Here is a 19,319-nt window from a genome sequence, read left to right on the forward strand (position 1 = left end):
CATGTCTTAGGCTCCGTCCCTGTCACCTGACCTTCTAAAACACACCTTTCCTCCTGCACCCCTCTCAGTTCACTTTTGCAGTGTCCTTTGCCTGGAGTCTGTGCATTCCTGTCTTCCCATCTGCCTGTCACACGGCTCTCATTCCTCAGGGAAATCTTTCCATAATACTTCCTGTGAGTCAAGAATCTTCACCATCCCTGTGACCCCTCTGGCTTATACTTGTGTTGTGTCAAGTGATTTGTCTGGTAACACTGCCTTCAGACATGAAGTCTTCTGTGGCCATAATTGTCAGATCTACTTTGTCTCTACCCAAATCAATGTCTGGAAATTATGTTCTCCATTATAATTGGAGAATGAATGAATGAATGAATGAATGAATGAATGCTATGAGTTGAATTATGTTGTCTCTGCCTCCAAATTAATATTTAATTCTAACTTCAAGCAACTTTGATTGTGGCCTTATTTGGAGATAGGTCTTTATTGGGGTAAGTTGAGTTAAAAATAAAGTCTTTCAAGTGGATCCTAATACAGTGTCCTTGTCATGACTGGTGTCCTTGTAAGGAGAGAAAACAAGCACACAGAGACCCATAAAAAGAAGACAACATGATGACATGTAGACACAAGACAGCTGAGGTGACAGGCCTACAACACAGCTCCTAGAAGATGGGCAGCATGGCTGCCTGCTTCTCACAATAAACATTCTTACTAGTTGAAGAAGCAAATGAAGAGATAAGAAGAGAAAGCTACCACAGAATGGGAAAAGGACATTATTAGTTACTTCAGTCTTTAGTGAATCCCCAACAATGTTGGGATGGAAAGAAGGATCCCCACTCATCGCTTATGTGACACTGGCATATGGTGGGGTCTTTCATAAGAACTACTTATTGTCTGTGGTGGTCCAGGCCCACCGACTTTTCTAATCTGGATATAAAAGACTCAATGAGACCTGAGAGGACACCGTGTGGAGACCTCTACTCTCTGATCCACTGTTCCCTGCTCACACACATTATAAAAGAGAACAGGGGTATGTCTTGGTTTGTATTTTATTGCTATGAAGAGACACCAAGACGAAGGCAACTCTTATAAGGACAACACTTAATTGAAGCTGGCTTACATGTTCAGAGAGTCCGTCCATTATCCATGGCAAGAAGCATGGCAGCATACAGGCAGACATGGTGCCGAAGAAGGAGCTGAGAGTTCTACATCTTGATCCGAAGGCAGCCAGATGGAGAGAGTACCTACTGCAGGCAAGAGGGGGACTCCCTTCCATACTGGGCAGAGCTTGAGCACTAGGAGTCCTCAAAGCCCACCTACACAGTGACACACTTCCTCCAACAGGTCCACCCCTAGTAGTGCCACTTCCCATGGGCCAAGCCAATTTAAACCACCACAAGGTCTGATGCTATGCTGTATCCCTGGGAGTTCACTACTCAATGCTTCTCCTTAGTGACTCTCTTCCATTTTGTGTATGTGAATGTTTTACATGGTTTACATGCACATGTAGGGGGTATGTTTCCACCTTATCCACTGACCCAGGGCCTCTCAGTTAATACCAGTGCTCACCACTGAGGCTGCTAGATACTCAGCTTGCCATGTGGATCTTCAGTCCTATCTTCGAGTGCCAGGATTTCAGACTGGCTGCCTCATGCCCACTTGGTACTTTATGTGGGTTTCTGGGAATCCAGACTCAAGTCTTCCTACTTGTGCTACAGGTCTTTGACCCCTGAGTCATCTCCTGAGCCGCTTCTAATGAATCTTTGTCCTTAGATCCTAGCCATTTCCCCAATTATATGTAACACATTCTCAAGTATTGCTCTCTTAGAAGTCATGTTTCTACAGCAAGACACTACATATGTGAGAATCCCCAGGGAATCTGCAGTAAGAGTTAGCAGATTTCAAGTGTCTAGATCATGTATCCTCAGAAGGTTGCTACCAAATGGAAACAGCTGCAGGAGACTGGCAGCTGCCTGAGAAAAATCCTGCACAAGACTAAGATCCCCTTTACCCTATCTCCTGTGGTTTGCACACTCATCTCCCCCTTGTATATAGATACTCATTGGAATGTCTGTGTTTTATTGGGATGTTCTAAACCCCAGGAAGGTAGAGAGTGAGCTGTATTCCACCATGTGTCACCATGCCTGAACTCAAAAGCCATTCCAGAAGAATCCCTGAAGTGACAGACATAAGCAGAGGTTCAAGGGCAACTTTTGGGAATTAGTCCTTCCAACTTGTGGGGTTTGAGGATCGAGTTCCGGTCAACAGGCCTCGAGGTGAGCACCCTTTCTCACTGAGCATCTCACCAACCAAGTCCTGACATTTTAAATGTCCTTGTCACTGTTGTTCTGGGAGCAGTCTCTGGCCTAGTGTAGGGTCTCATTCTCCTTGATGCCACACTATATCCCCAAAGCACCAACCTCAGGCTCACACTGTCAAACTGGCAAGCTTTCCCCACACATGCATGATCGCCAGGTAGGCACTGACGGTTGTGCTATGTCAAAGAGCCTTAGTGTTGTACCCTCCAGGAGCCCCCAGCTTGGGGAGACATTTGAACAAAGAACTGAAATTTGACCAAGAGTGAAGTAAGTGTTAAATGAGGCCCCAGCCATCAGCTATGGGATGGAGAGTGATTAATTCTGCCTGCACAGATCGAGGAAGGATCACGGAGAATATAGACATTTTTAAAAAATTTATTGCATAAATGGAATTCTGAGCAGCCGAAGTCTTGGGTTCACATTCTACATAAGAAACTCAGAAATAGGGTCCCCATCTCCAGGCCTGACCGCTCAGTCTGCTGACTCACCTTGACGTTCATAGCTTTGAGAGAAGCGTCTACAAAAATAATTATAGATACAAATCTCAGTGACTGTCTTATTATTAGGAAGTGATTGGGGTCATTTGGAAATATTGCTTAATCGCATGACTTTCAGTTTCACATGCTTCTGTGTGAGATAGACTTAATTCTTAGTGTTGAAATTAATAGCAAACTGTGTCATGCTACTTTTTTGTGATCACAGCCATCAACTTCATGGCGAACAAAGGATTGTAGGTGGGAGCCTGTGAGTTGATCCCTCAGCAACATACAGGCCCTGGATGGAGCCAGGTAATATGTCCAGGGCCTTAGAGACCTGCTGACTTAGAAACTTCACTTCTGGAGTTTGTTCTAAAGATATTATCCCCAAGTAGGAGAATAAAAGTCTGCATAAGTAAGTTTATCCAAGTAGGAGAAGTTGAAAGCTGTCTTAATACGACAGCCTAAGGGACATTCGTCCTTGCAAGGATGTCTAAAATGCTTATAGCACAATGCAAAATGTGAGGCAAACTGCAAGCTGGTATGTATTATATACTGTGATTTTTAACTGTGTGAAGATGCAGCCACAGCAGAAGATTACAAGAAGTATGATATTTAAAACACAGATAGACCTTTCATAATTCAGGTCATGCCTCTGGGTAAAGCACAGGTCAGCAGGATATGAACTTCAAGGGTCCAAAGAGCATGGCACCAAAGGTTGCCATAGTCTTTAAAAGTAAAATCTCATGACAAATCATGGATCTGATTACAGAACTGTGAGCCCAGTACAGGAGGAGGAACAGACATGAAAGGTCAGGCCTTGGTCAACCCTGATAGACAGACACCAGTGGCCTCATGATCCCAGGGGCTCAAGTTGTTCACAGCTGGACTCATCTGAGGACTATCTAGGAAGTTACAGGGACTTGAGTACACTGTCCACATGGAAGAAGGAAGCACAGAGTTGACAGGGCCCAGACAGATGTATAGAGGCCATAGTCAGGGTGTCCATGTAGGAAACAGTTTCAAGCAAACATCAGGGACAAAGGTCACTGTGATGGAACTGGCCAACCCCTGTGAGCATGGGGTTGGCACGAACATGCATTGGCTGTATTTGAGGGTTTCTGTTAGGCGCCAGGATTCCAGGCTTGAGGCAGAAGGATAACAACAGTTCTAAGGAGAATGGGGTGCTAGGCTAGAAGTAGCTCAGGGCTTGGACAGGGCTGAGTCAATTGGTAGAGGCTGCAGGTATCTTAAGGACCCAGTCTGAAAGGAGTATATGGTTCAACACTAGATGGACAGTGTACTATATACATGACAACGTGGAAAAGACAACCAAGCAGCTGTTAATGTTCACTGGGCTAACATCAGTGTGAACTATTGTCTGCTGCTAGAATCATCTCCAAAGATTAGAGGCTATTTTCTAAGAGAAGAAAGACCAGAGAGCGAGAAGGAAGGAAGCTGAAGTTTCCTGGTCCGATTCTATCCCCATGTGACGCTGAGTTGGCATTTATATTTGACCCACATCATGCTTGACATCCCCATGCTAGCTGGAAAAACCCACCGGCCCCACGAGAGAGAAAGGCAGGAGAGATGTCATCTCGTTCAATGCGCACAGGGAAAAATACAGCTAGGGGTTTGTCTGAATGCTTTACACTCACCTAATCCTCTCAACCTTGCCAGCAAAGCTATTTTTCATGATGGATTCATGAAGTATAGCACAGCATGTCTGGGGACTGCCTACGCCCACCACCTAGATGCACCTAGATACGTGTACACCTAGATGAGGAAGGCATGTGTCTGTCCATGCCAAAAATTAGTTTGTGAAAAGAATGTCTAAACTTGGTATGTGTAACAGTAGCATGCGATGCATGTTCTTCTGAGGACAGGGCCCTGCAGGCTGGACATAGGGCCTCAGGTATGCCAGACACGATCTTTGCCACTGAGCTGGATCCCTTTAAAATCTAAATCCCTTTAAAAGCTAAAAGCAGAGTTTGAAATGGGATCTTGTTACATCACGTCACCTGGAGTTAGACTCAATCTGTAGCCAAGGCCGGCTTTGATGCCTCAGCTACCCAAGATGCTGGGATCACAGGCGAGCTGTGCCATGTTACATGCATAGGTGAATATCTATATTTTTACACAGTCTCAGTTAAATCTCACAATGAGCTTGAAAAGGCGAAATTATCCCCAATTTAAAAATTTAAAAAAAAACAGAGACTCAGAAGAAACACATGACTTACATGCAGTTGCATAGCACCTAAAGGGTAGTATTGAGATTTGAACTGTTTGGGCTCCAATGTGGATATTGTTTTCATTTCCTTTGAAGTACATAATTTAAAAAAAAAAACATGTTTATTTTTTCAGAATTTCAAATGTATATATAATTATATATGTGAATACATATATTCATATTATATACACATTCTTTCACTGAAGTCCTTTCCATTAATTCTCTTTTATTTCCTGTCCCACCAAATTCCATCTTCTTCTTTTCTACTTTTATGGCTTTGTGTGTGTGTGTGTGTGTGTGTGTGTGTGTGTGTGTTGCGCATGTGTGCTCACATGTGCTCAAGCCTCTGAGTTTAATTAAGGCAGCCTATATAAGTGTGGTTGGGAGATTATTTCATTGAGTAGAGGCAATGTCCAGTGGCTATAGCACCAAGGCTTTGACTCCCTTTCCCTGCAATCTTTAGCTATTAGTAGCTCCTTTGTGAGGGATGGGGCCTTACGAGCCCTTCCCCCTTCCATGATGGAATGTTGATGATCCCGAGTTGTACAAGTGGGTGCTGTTTCCATTGACATCTTCAAACTTTGCCATTACAATGGCAGCTCTCCATAGTCCAGAGCTGGGACTGCTGAAGATTTAACAAAGCATCTTGGCATCCTCACAGAGTGCTGCTGTCATCTAACCTCCCAGGGTAAAGCTGTGGCATGGAAGGAGCAAGAGACCTGGCTTCTGAGTTCTGCTCTCTGCTTGTTATAGGATGTTGGCAAGTGATTATCCTTAGCTCTTGGTTTCCTTATCTATAACATAAGATGATGACCACTTAACCTCGAAGGGCTAAGTGCCTTCAAATGACATGTGTGAAGCATGCAGCATGGATTCATGTCCAGCTCACAACATGAAACTCTGTGCACCCCCTCCCATTATTACCGCCCTTGTATTTGATCGTGTCTCTGAGCTGCTGCTGAGGGCACCGTGGCTCCAGCAGCCACCAAATCTTCTAAGCAGCTGAGCCCATCCTGCACCAGAGGAGTCTCAGAGGAGGACTATGATATAGAATAGTAAGGAATGCACAGGCTTTCCTTACTAACCCCTTTGACCCGGATTATGAACACGCTCCCTACACATCAGAGCTGGGGAGGCCCCAGGCTCGGGCTATGTATAGATAGTCTATCACAGACAATGAGGTCCAAAGAGAATGCCTTCCATGGCTTATACCCGCTGGTCTGCCCCAGGGCCTGGAGTCTGCTCTCAGCTCCTACCTGTTCCAGAGAAGAAGCACGTGGACCCAGCTGAAATCTGGGCACAGAGGACTAGCTAATGACTTCCTCATGCTCAGAAAAGAGGAGCAGGAAAGGAGTGTGAGGCAAACCAAACAGTATTCAAGTGTGGACCATGGCAAACAACTCATTAGAAACTCCAGGCAGAGGCAGGTGGACCTCCAGGTTCAAGGCTAAGCCAGTCTACAGAACAAATCCCAGGACAACCAAGGCAATGGAGAAAGATCCTGGTTTAAAAAAAAAAAAAGACATGAAAAAAGAAAGCCTAGGCTAAACAGATTAGGCACAAAACAGCATGTAGATAAAAAGACATCCTGACCCTAGGTGAGGTGTGGATAATCAAAACATACCACGAGCAAGATCTTTTGCTCCAAGGCTCCTAACTACAACAAGTTTGCTGAAGCTTAGTGGGGGAACACATAGCTCAGAACAATGAAGAAGTAAAGACCCAAAATCAGGTATACTTTTATCCAAATACCATCTCTACTGAGGCACATAACAGCACATATGTGCACTCTTGTCATTTAGAGTGACTTTTAGAAAGAATAACAACGGGATTGACATTCTACTACCCTACCAGGTTTCCAGGGAATTAACTCACAGAGGCGAGACTTATTTTGGCCCTCAGCCTCAAATTCTTCAGTCTATGGTTGACTTGACCTGATAAGGAAGCATATCTTGGTGGGAGGCATATAGCAAGCAAGACCACTTATCTCTCGGCTGAGAAGCTGAAGGGGAAGAGAAGCAGGCCCGGATTCCAGAGTTCTTCTGAGTCAACTGACCTAAAGACTAAGGCCCACCCCTTACGGCTCCTCCTGCTCCCAACAGCACCAGTCTGACCACCAGGCCACTGCCACATGGGCCTTTGGGTACACAATAGGGTCTACCATGAACTGTAGGGACTGAGTCCTGGGAAAGCAATGCAGGAAAACCCCTTCCAAAGAACAAATCAAGAGGACACTTTACTACAGAAGGGGAGGTTTCAGTCCAAGACTGATAACAACTTATTTTTTGGTAGTGGGATGAGCTTTACCTGTTTATTCATAATTTCATTTTCCTTTCAGAGACTGTTTTTATAGAGAGAAAAAAATCAATGAATGAATATTTTGTTGAACCACACACTAGATCTTATGTTTATAAGAATATAACCAAGTACACATTTGATGGAATTCTCCTGGTACTGGATAATGTTTTAAATAATTTCTTTTTTAACTTTTTTTATATTGGTGTTCTGCCTCCATGTATGTCTATGTGAAGGTTGGGTCCCTGGAACTGGAATTATAGACTGTTGTGAGCTGTCATGTGGGTACTGGGATTTAAACCTGGGTACTTTAGAAGAGCAGCAGGTGCTCTTAACCATTGAGCTATCTCTCCAGCCCTCTTAAATAAGTTCTTAATGTAAAGATGATCTGGAAGACAAGTTAGAGGGCAGAAAACACCCCAGAGGTCTGAACAAGTAGGCAGAGTACCAGGTATGGAAACTGGGTTGCCCCTTAGGGCATATCTCTGCCAGCCTGGAGCTTGGGTCCCATGTTTGGAGAAGGGAGTTGAAATCTAGAATCTAAATAGTGAAGGAGTTAAGGAGTTAGACCAGAGATGCCCATGTAGACCCCTGAGGGATCACAGCTTTAGTGGTGACCTGGAGAAGACATACCCATGGTGCACAATGAATGAACACTTACCAGGCATGTTCTGGCCCTGGAACAAGAAGGGATGTCTACCTCCTTTAAGAATCAATAAACCCCTCTTCGTGAGAGTTTGGGAATCAGAATTCAAATTGTATGTGCATCTTGAGAAACAGGACATTTATGGTTCAGTCACTGGTATTTCCAGCAATATGACCGATGGGACCAATCCTATCTGGAACTCAGACAATCTAAACCAGTGATGCTCCAAGGAAGACAGGTCTGAAATGGAAAGGAAAGAGTTTCTTTCAACCCTCAGGAGAGCAGGCCAAATGAGGAAGACTAAGGGAAAATACCAAAGCTGAGAATCAGCTGCACAATGGCTATGAAAATTAAAATTATTGCATACAGACCACTGAATAAATACACTTAATGTCTTTAAAGGAATGAAAAAAAATAAAATCAGGTTGTCAAGCTTATAAAAACATAAAAGCAAAACAAGCTGACAACAAAAATACCCAGATAAGTCAGATCTTATAAAAAACAATCAGACCTTTAGAAATAAAAACTAGTATTATTGAAATAGAAGTTCAGGGGACAGACAAATTAACTTATTAGACCAAGTGAGGAGAAATCAAAGAACACATTGCAGAAGTTACTAAGAATCTCATGAAAACAGTAAATGGGAAAGGAAGTACCCTCAGCAAGGGGCCACAACAGAGGGGCAAAGAACGACGGCAGAAGACTTCAGAAGAAGGAAGGATGAGAATCTTCCATTGAAACTTAGAAATAAATGGCAAATGATCAGAAAGCCCACAGAGTCCCAAGAAAATATAATAAAAGAATATAAATAAATGAACGGGGATTGTGACTCAGTCTGCCTGCTGAGGCAGGAGGATTTCTGTGAATTGAGGGCTGCTTTGGTGTAAGTAGTGAGTTCCAATTGAGCTTGGGTTACAATGTAAGACCCTGTCTCAAAGTAAGTTAATTAACTGATTAAGTTAACTAGCCACAAGTAGAAACATTAGAAAGAGCAAGGTACGAAAATACCAAAAGACACAGAAGGACAGCATGCATGGCAGCGGAGGGAGAATTAGACAGCCAGGTCACTTGAACCGTGACAACAGAATCCAGCAGGAGTAGCTTCAAATGCTCAGAGAAGTGACATAGAATCATATTTCCCACAAACTCATCTTACTGAAGACTCTTAGAGACTCAGAGCAACAGATGCCTTCACTGAGGGCAAGAGGCCCTGGTTAGACACTGACTTCAGGGTCACTGTGCTGCAAAGAGTGGCTGTTCTGGAATCACCCCCCCCCATGCCAAGTGCATGAACATGGGCTCTTCAAAGCACCTATTGGCTTCTGTTTCTCACCCTGTAACATGAAGAATCTTGTCTACATTTGTGCTATAGACAGTTGTCTATAGACCCAAACAAGGTCCAATATAAAAGCCATAGTGGGGTTTCAAATCCCTACTCATTTACCCAAGAGATACTGAGTGTCTGAGGTGCACCTTACCCAGAAGCAGCTCAGGATGAACAATGCACAACCCCAAATCTCAGGTTATTCGATCTAGTGGCAGTGGTTTCGAGGAAGGAGAAAACAGAGGGGAAAAAATAGTGGAGATATAGCGCAAGTAAGGAGAGCATGGTTTGTGTCAGGGAGAAGCGACAGCTTGCCTTCCCCCTTTGTCTTCATGATTGTGTTTCCATGAACATAGGACTTTAGTTAAAAGCAAAACCTTTAAACAGTTAGCCCCTCCCCATCCCGACTGTAACTTTTCTCTCACCTGCATCCTCACGTGGAGAGGTTTGTAAGGATCTGATCTTGAGAGGGGTTTGTTTATTTCTGGTTTGTGTGTGAGCTCACCCCCTCTCCCGCCCACTTCCTCTCTGACTGCACCTTACCTTACAGAGCAGCTCTGCTGAGACCCTTTCTGCTCCACTGTGAGCTCCCATTAGGAAGGAAACACGGTGATGTTTGTTTTGCATCCCCTTATGTGACAGTGCTTGCCACATAAGCCACCAATTTCTCTGTCTGTGTAATAAAGACACTAAGTGCCTTTGGTTCTGTTCAGACATTTGGCAGGAAGTGGACTCTGGGTCCTTCCTTCCCACTCCCGCTCCAGCCCCTCTGGGCGTGCAGACCGGGCCCCTGTGGATGACCTCTGAGCCACTCCATAGGATCTCAGTAGAACTTACTTTAACTGTCTCATCCAAAGCAGCCTGCCAAAAAAGAGTTCCTTGTGCTTTCTGATTTCAGCTTTCCAGATATCTATATGGACAGAAAACACAGAATTCCTCCAGTTTCTGACAGAATGTCTTCATGGAAGCATAAGGGTTCCTCGCTTCCCATAGTCAGGTACTGACTAGTCAAGTGCACATAGTGGGGCTACTGGTCTCTTTACTGACATTGCTTCCTTCATCAGGACGTGGAACAGGGAACTGGACAGGGAACATAGCAAAAGGCCATGAAAGCCATCCCCACATAAGCCATGGGCGGTAGCAAAACTCTTGTAATCCCAGCACTTAGGAGGCTAGCCTAGGCTACGTATACCTCCAGACAAACAACTCCCCAATTCATCCTTGGTGTAGGCAGAGAAATGTGAACATGGAAGAAAAGGAAAGGCCTGGATAAGAATTCCTGTTCACCCATTTTCCTGATGTGTGACTTTGGATCCTCAGGTTCACCATTTATGCTAAATGTCTGTCTGTCTGTCTGTCTGTCTGTCTGTCTCTCTCTCTCTCTCTCTCTCTCTCTTCTCTCTCTCTCTCTCTCTCTCTCTCTCTCTCTCACACACACACACACACACACACACACACACACACACGAGGAAGGATGGAACAGGAAGGCTGGGAAGCAAGCAGCATGCTAAAGATTCCTCCAATATTTTACCATGAGCCAAATGCTGAATATTGTGCCCCTTTTGTTTCTTCTTTTGGGGATCTTTTTGATATTTTTTTACTTGAGCACATATTGACTTTATAATTAGGAAGATAGAAAATAAGCCTGAAAGAATAAAATAGAGGGGAAAAAATGCACGTTAAGAAGCAGGAGTAAGTTGGCACTGTGTAAATGGTAGCTATTTTTACTAATTAGTCATTATGCCTAATAATAATAATTAGGAGTAATGATTCCCTCTGGGATGAACTTGTGCATTCATCGCTTGGAGGCTGGAGAAGACTCATGGCTCCCTTGCCAAGAGACAAGGACCAGATTCCTTTCCCAATCAGGCCACCCCTTACCTGCCTTCCTGCCTTCCACAAGCCCAGCTCCTAGCTCAGCTTCACCCCGTCGTTGGCTCTGCCCATCCACCCACTAAGTCTACAGTGTGTACAGAGCTCCTGTGCCCACACAGATGACCATCACTTCTAGGGAGACAAAGGTGTCCCTCCTCCATGGAGCCTGGCAGAGACTGAGGCAGATTGCTGTCACCCCTCTGCTGATGGTTTTTATTTCCCTAGAGGAGAGTGAGTGCAAGAGAGCTGGGGTCTCATCTGCTTCCTCTGTGTGGGAGGTAGAGAAGATACTCCACCCACCGGGACTCTAACATCTGAAACCACCTGGATGCTGCTGACTGGAAAGAATTCAGGTTCCACTGAGTTTCTCTTCAGTGGTTCTATCAGCCAGGACAAGAATTTAGACTAAAGCTCCAGCCTCCTTTAGGTCCCCACGAGAGAGAAGAGAGACTCTGTATGAAGGAAAGAGTGAAATTCCTCTAAAGTTTTGTGATATGGACAAGTCAGTCAGTCTCTCTGAACTGTGTTTTCAGGCATAAAAAGACAAGCAGTGGGCAGAGCTGGATCCCCAGGTCCTCGGATGTTCTTAGCCTCGCGACGTGGTATAAATAGAGTGGACTCTGGGAAGAGGGTGGACGTGGATGCTTTCTGTGCTCCTGGGGCATGCTGCCAAAATGTGATGGATTAGAAAAGAAAGGACAGGAACTCTCTCTGGGGCTGACACCGATGGGTCCAGGTCCCAGAGGAGACGAATGATGGAAAGAGTTCTAAAAGAGAGGAAGCTGGTTCTCCTCCGATCTCATGATCCCAAGATACCCTTCCTCCGTCCCTTGCACCTGACTGCTGACCCAGTATCTTACTTACTGTTCTATTGCTGCAAAGAGACACCATGGCCAAAACATTTTATAAAAGAAAGCACCTAATTTGGGGCTTGCTTGCAGTCTCAGACTATCACTCCATGTGATAGCCATGCACACAGAGCTGCATTCTGCACAGGGGCTTATGGGTATTCCTGTGTGTGGAATCTGAGGAGCAGGCAGGCACAGGACACCATCAACCCCTGTCCTGGGAACTGGTGTTCTCTATAGAGTGTGGAGGATGGGAGATGAATGAGGAAAACAAAAAGTGAATGTGTAGAACTAAAGCAGTCAGCCTCGCACTCCCAGGTTTGATATCTCTCAGTGCAACCAACCACACAGTGGAAACACTAGAAAATGCTGTATCTGCACTGACCATGTGCAGACATTTTGCTTGCAGCCATGCCCTAAACAATACAGTATATCAGTTCTCTCCATAGCATCTGTATTCCGTTTGGTGGTGGGATCTGGAGAGGACCCCATATATCCAGGAGATGTGAGCAGGTCCTCTGCAAATATCACACCATGTTCCATAAGGAACTTGGACGACCCAGACTTGAGGCTCCCCACCACTGACCCTGACCACATCCCCATGAATACCAAGGAATGAGAGTACATTGTTGAAAATGGAGTGAGGAGAAGGCCCTGGGTGCTGAGGAAGCAGGGTGCCAGCAAAGTACTCAGGGGACATCAGTCTAAGAAGGAGTCAATTGAACAAGTTTTTGATTGGAGTGATGGAGTGATGGGGGGAGTAAAGCCAGAGGTGTAAAGATGGGCTGTGTTCTCTGGATATGAAGGGAAGGATGTTTTGGAAGGGGATGTGCATAGTGACCAGACTGACAAAGACATCATGAGAAGTCAGGTGTCTCTCAGTGGTGACAAATGGTGGGGGTGGAGGGTCATGGGAACTGAAGGGAGCAAGAGAGGGAGAGAGGGAGAGAGGGAGAGAGGGAGAGAGGGAGAGAGAGGGAGGACTTACTCGGCTATCTCATATTGTGAGGGCAGGGGTGAAGTTGGTTTCTCTCGTGTCTAGCCACAGGTGAGTAGAGATAATCCCTCCAGCACACACACACACACGCACACACGCACACACACGCACACGCACGCATGCTTGGGTTCAGGAAAGAAAATGAACAAATTTCCAATGACTTGCCCAAGTATCCGAATGTTCTCAAAGACATTCTTTACAGTAAACAGACAGTGATGGGCCAGCGTAGCCTCTATTACCATGGAATGTCCATCAGTCTCCAAGCAGAAGGATATTCTGACACAGGGTGCACATAGAGAACCCAGAAGTCACTATGCTAAGTGAAATACTGAATCATCTGTGGAGGAGAAGCCCCACAAAGGTGGGACAGGGGCTGCAGGGAGGGGAAGCAAGGACTCATGTCTCTAGTTGGAAAGAGGAAAGGCTCTGGAGGTGGGTGGTACTGATGGCTACACAGCAAAGAATGTCTCTGATATCACTAAATTTGGCAACATTTAATTTAAATGAGTCAAAAGGGATGTTTTCTGTCATATACAGTGCATCAAATATTAATTTGCTTGTTGGGCTTCAGTCCCTAGGACCTCACTCATGTTCCACAAAGCACCCTGTTGCTAACCTGCACTCCCAGGCTTTGGTTCACAAATTTAAAAGGCAAAAAACCAAAAAGCTCCTTCTTTTAAAAAAAATGCAAAATAAATTTTCATCTGTTTATTTCATGTATGGGGGGGTGCTTATGTGTGAAGCCAAGAGGACAACTTGTGTAAATTTGTTCTCTCCTTCCACCGTGTGGATCCTGGGAATAGAGCTCAGCTTGTCAGGCTTGGTGGCAAGCACCTTTATCTGCTGAGAAAAATTAAAAGTTTTCTAAGCAATTTTCTCAAAGTCAGGCATGCAGAATATCCCTCAAAGCTGCTTTCAGACATCTTACCTTTGACACTGGGCTCTGTCTCTCTCTAGCAGGGCATGGGGTGCCTGGAAAATTCACCTTGCCTCTCTAAGCCTGTTTGTCCACACCTATAGAGTTGTGGTGCTGGGGAGAAGATCAACGACATCCTCAATTTGATGCCTAGCACAGAGCTAACCCTTTGCCATTTGTCAGTTAATTTGCTATCCCCGTGCCAGCATAGCTGGGCTTTGACAGACATGGCCTGTTCCAGCACTCATGAGCTGTGTGACCTTGGGCTGACCTTTAAATTTCCCATAGCTTAGTTCCCACCTGTAGAAAGGGACTGGTAATCCCTGCCCCACAGGGCTGATGTAGGACTTGGTAGGACCATGTACAAAGCCCCCAAGGCAGGACCTGTAGGCTGTGGTCTCTGGTATTAGTTGTCATTGTGTGAGCACAAAGTCACAGATAGTCAGGAAGAAAATTAGCATGGCAACATGACATGGCATCTCTGGCTGTTATATAATTCATTTCCACATCTACTTCATGTCACAGGCAGAAAAGACTCAGAGCTGATCTTCAGAGTCCTGAAATTATCCCTGCTCATGTCTGAAATATGCATATTTTTGCAAAGAGACAGGCACATATCATGCCTAAGTAATGTGTACCGAGCCACTGTCCTAGGCTGAGCCCCTTGCTCCATCCTGAGGGTTAGAGATGACCCCAAACCACATGCTGTCTACAAAGAGCTGATCATGGCCCATGGGAGAGCTGAGGATGCTGTCACAGCAAATTTAATAAGATCTGGCAACCAGAGTTTCCCTTGAGCCCTGAATCCTACATGCCAAGTCACCTTGAACAAGTCGAGTTCCTTCTCCAAAGCTCAGTCCTTGTCTGCAAACAGAACAAGAGTGTTGAACTTGGAATTCCCTGTGCCCAGATCCTTTTTTTTCCCTCTTGGAAAGCAGACTTCAGGGTGTCAAATGACCAGGGAAGTTATATTGTGTGCATGTCCCTCTGCACCACTCACAGTTGACCTTGGGATCTTATCTGTCAGCCAGAATAGGCTTGACCCCATGCATTTGGGGATCACAGCATCAGAATGCCCAGGAAGAGAAAGGTTGTACCAGGAGGGTCCAGGTAGAACACAGGATGCTGAGAACTGGAAAGGGAAACAAGAGCAGAGATACAGGGCAGTGCTCTCCTGGTGATACAACTGGAGAAAGACTGATGGTTCACAGCCACAGCAGTCACAAGTCAGCAGGGGACCTGGGTAGCAGAAAGCAGGACCCATGTCAGGCCCCCTGATTCCCAAGCAGTTGAGGCCTGACTCCCAAAGGGCATATCAGACAGCTGCCATGGTAAAAGTCAGCTGTCCTGGGAAGATAAGAGATGCTGGGCCAGACCCAGTGCCCAAGGCACAGAGGACCCCCTTAACTCACTCCCTGTCCTCTCCCTGGCAAAGTCTCTGCTCTGGGCCCAGGCCACGCCTCTACATCGCAGATCACGATGGCAGCATCCAGCTCTCTTATTTGCATCTCTCTTCCTCCTGGTCTTCTCTCTGTCTCATGCCAAGGCATGGTCTGCCTATCTCATGTGGGACCCTCTATGCGATCTTACCTCAAGCTGGAATTGAATCAAACCCAGCAAAGCTCCATTCGGATCCTGAGTGCACTGGCATAGCGTAGCCTAGTCAAATGCTCAGTAACCAACCAAAGTTGATTAGCACTGGCAGAGAAATTGCAGGTTATCATTCAGCCATGGCTGCCATCCATATGCATGAAGCCCACAGACCTGACTCCCTTGCGGAATCAGGCACAGCCGTTAGAGAAACCAGTTTTAGAGACAATGCTAACAGTGTTCCCCCAACCTCATTTCTGTAAGCTGCAGTCAGTGTTTTCTCAGGTCTCAGCTCTATGGCAACAAAAGAAACTTCCTAGGCTGTCTGTGTCCTCAGTGCGTGCAGAGATTTTGATGGGCCCCAGCCACTTAAGAAATGGGTCACTTGTAGAAACACTGGGCTTCAGTGAACGTGTCACAGCTATGTATAGGAAAAACACAGTTTTCTCTAGAGCTGGCCTGAGACAACCAACTTGTTCCTGAGAACAGATGTTTTGTGAAACCCACTGTGACAGGCTCATCATCTCGGGCTGGAGATGGGCCAGCCCTTAGTCACCAGCCTTGCAAGGACACAAACACCTCTGGGCTGTCCGCTTGTCCCTGGCAGCTGGGCTCACAGGGCCTGTGCCATCCTCTGGTGCTCAGGATCTGAAGTTAAATAGTTTACCAGTCTGAGAATGGAGGTGGCGGCAGCTAGCAGGTGTGCCTTGGGGAAGATGTTTCCAAGGTATCATCTGGGAATGTTCTAGAATAGTTCTGTGCACCTGACTTTCGTGCAGGGCTCACTGGGCACCAGGCCCTGTTGAAGCTGTTTCTACATTATTTAAGAATAACCCTCTATGACCATCCATTCCAGGGAGGAGAATATTGAGGCCTCCTGGTCACTCTAAGAGCTGCCTCAACCAGTCACCAACAGATGAGGGCGAGGTGGTCACAAGATCACAGAAATGGATCTCCTTCTGGTTCTGAACCCAGGGTGCAAATCATGGGGCCACAGTTGTTCTGATCATGTAGAGAGAGGCGGCTTTGAGCGGCTCTGGCTTGTTTCTTTGTAATATCATCCTGGCCTGTCTATGTGTGTCACCATTATGCCAATCTGTACATTGGGACACCTGTCCCTAGATTTAGGGTCCTCTAAATTCAGATGATCTCAAAGCCTTTACCTTGATTTTTTTTTCTCAAAAACTGTCCTGATAAATCATGGTCTTGGGGATTAGAACCTGGAAATGTCTGGAAGGTGGGGCACAGTTCATCCCACTACAGTCCTGTAGACCGTAACTAGTAGTTTCTTCAAGGTCATCTTGCCAAGATTATGTCTCAAGATATGGTCTCACTACAGCTGACCAGCATGACTATGGGTTATTCACCTCTAAATGGGACATGTGTATCATACCCCTCCTCTGAAGGCTACAAGATTTTCAAGGAGTAGGGCAGAAAGATTGTAAGAGGCAGAGGTGGTGGGTGACTGCAGCAAAATAGTGTTTGCTGGCTATCTGAACTTGAGGGTACATCTGAACTTCAGCAATGCAGCCCCTGGGAGGCTGCCCATGCACATGGCCACACCCATGTGCACATAGACAGCACTGAGTGGACTCAGGGGTTTATAGAAAGGACCACCGGAAATTCAGAGAAAATAGTGGGGTCGGGGTGGAAAGTAGGAACAGGGGAGGAGTTATAGAGGAGGAGAGGAGGGAGAGGGGAAAGGATGGAAATAGATTTGAGTGAAATGATATGATGTACATGTGTGAGATTCTCAAACAAAAATGAGGAGGAAGAGTGGAAGAGGAGGAAGAGGAGGAGGAAGGAAAAAAACCAAACCCCACATTGTAGAGTAGAATCCAGGTTGGCTGAACTCTCCATGAAGCCCTACTTAGGTACTAACACATCTCATCAGATACACAAGGCTAGCTCTAGTGTCGTGGTGCCAATATATAGACAGGAGAAAAGAGGCCAACCACTCTGGTCTTACATCCATGCTGAAGCCAGGCGTGTCGGTGTTCATGTATAACCCTAGCTCTCAAGAGGCAAAGGATAGTAAATTGAAGCCCAGACTGGGCTATGTTGTAGGGACATCCTGCCTCAAATAAGCCAAATGAGGGTGGGAAGAAAGGAGAGAGAGAGAGAGAGAGAGCGTCCAGGCTGGCTGGGAGAGGGTTGAACACTGATTGTGAGTCCTGGAGTCAAGCAGATCTGCACTCATAATAGTCCCACTCTTGATGGCCTTCAGGCAAATTGTGTCACCCTGATCTCTTAGGCAGTGTCTCATCTGCAAGACGAGAATCCTAGGAAGAAGACACGTAGCCTCCAAGGGTTAGGGTAATGGTCAGTGTGCTCTGGTGCAAGCATGCACTCAGGCAGAGCCAAAGCACCCTGGCCGCACAGCCCTGACCACCTCACTCAATACTTCCCAACCTCTGGAACTCTCCAGACTCAGGGCCTCCAAATGGGGTGGGGGGCGCCTTTGAAGCTGTTCCCCAGAAACCAGGGTGAGAACAAGGCAGGAGCGTTTTTTGAGGCTTGGCTAACTGTGCAAGAGAAGTTGCCAAAAAACAAGAAAATATCGAGCCGCAGGTTCTGGGAAACAAATTGTGTTCAACTTGGAACACTGGACTCACTGGGATGCAGGTGGGACATCTGGGTGGATTTGTCTGGCAGGTGTTAGGCTTAGAAGGTGACTTTTAAAAGCTACATGAAGCCAAAGACTGAGAGGAAGAAAATTAAACCTGTTTAGGCAGACTCCTGGGCTGTCTACAGCAGTGGGGCAGAGAGCAGGCTTGAAAGGTGAAAATGAGCAAGCTACATACTTATTGTTTAATCAGGGATGGGCAGTTGTGCTCTGAGCCTGGGAGAGCGAGTGTCAGCCCTGGGACAGGTTCCTCAAATGCTGAGCAAGGCAGGAGAGACCCAGGGAAGGTCTACAAGTCTCTCTTTCTGATACTCTCCAGTAAAGGCCCTGATAACAGATTCTAAATCTTCCCATAATCACCTAGGAGTCTGTCTGCTATAACTCTTCCTCCTGACAGAAGCTGTACCTTTGCTGACTTTATTTTGACAGTATGTCTCATATGAACACCATGGAGTTCCATGGTCAGGAAGTTGTCCCTAAACTACCACTTTCTACACATCCTACAGCATGTGGTCATGTGTGTTTGGCAGGGTGGTGGTAGGTTGCTAGTTGTTGCCATGACAACCAAGAAAGAGGCGAGCTCTGACACCAGTGCCTGCTTGTTAGTAATGAAATCACATGGTAAAAACTTTATCTCCTGACCTTGGGAAATGAGGTCCACACCATATTCCTGTTGGCATGGAAACCATTAACTACTCACTGAATCCAGTCCAGTAAATATTCATTTGTTTTAATGAATGGGTGTTAGGAAGATGTCAGGGGCCTGGGGAGATAGCTTCATTGGTAAAGTGTTCCCTATGCAAGTCTGAAGAACTGAGTTCAGGCACCAGTGCTTACGTAAACAGTTCACTGATATGTGCCTCTGATTTCCATGCCAGGGAGGTAGAGATAGGTAAGTCCCTACCTAATTGACAAGTTCTAGGTCAGTGAGAGATCTTGTCTCAGAAAAAAAAAAAAAAAAAAGCTAAGAGGGCTGGAGAGATGGCTCAGCAGTTAGAGCACTGGCCATTCTTCCAGGAGACCTGGGTTGGATCCCCAGCACCCACATGGAGGCTCACGACTGTATATAACTCAGGGGATCTGACACCCTCTTCTTGCTTCCTCAAGCACTATACACAGAAAAAACACCCATGCACATAAAATTCAAAAGTGTTGAAAAAAGAAGGAGAGGAGAGGAGAGGAGA

At 45.9% G+C, this 19,319-nt stretch overlaps 1 protein-coding gene across 1 annotated transcript in view; it reads left to right on the forward strand.

Moving 5' to 3' along the window:
• The window catches only part of Ttll11 (tubulin tyrosine ligase like 11), a 227,083-nt gene that overhangs the window by 148,076 nt on the left and 59,688 nt on the right, over positions 1–19,319 (forward strand). The window contains exon 7 of the mRNA XM_028754738.1: positions 10,182–10,280. Coding sequence (XP_028610571.1) covers positions 10,182–10,280 — 99 coding nt within the window. The remainder of the gene's footprint in view (positions 1–10,181; positions 10,281–19,319) is intronic.

This window comes from Grammomys surdaster, unplaced genomic scaffold (assembly GCF_004785775.1).
Source record: "Grammomys surdaster isolate TR1022 unplaced genomic scaffold, NIH_TR_1.0 126035, whole genome shotgun sequence".
In the NCBI taxonomy this organism is placed as follows: Eukaryota; Metazoa; Chordata; class Mammalia; order Rodentia; family Muridae; genus Grammomys; species Grammomys surdaster.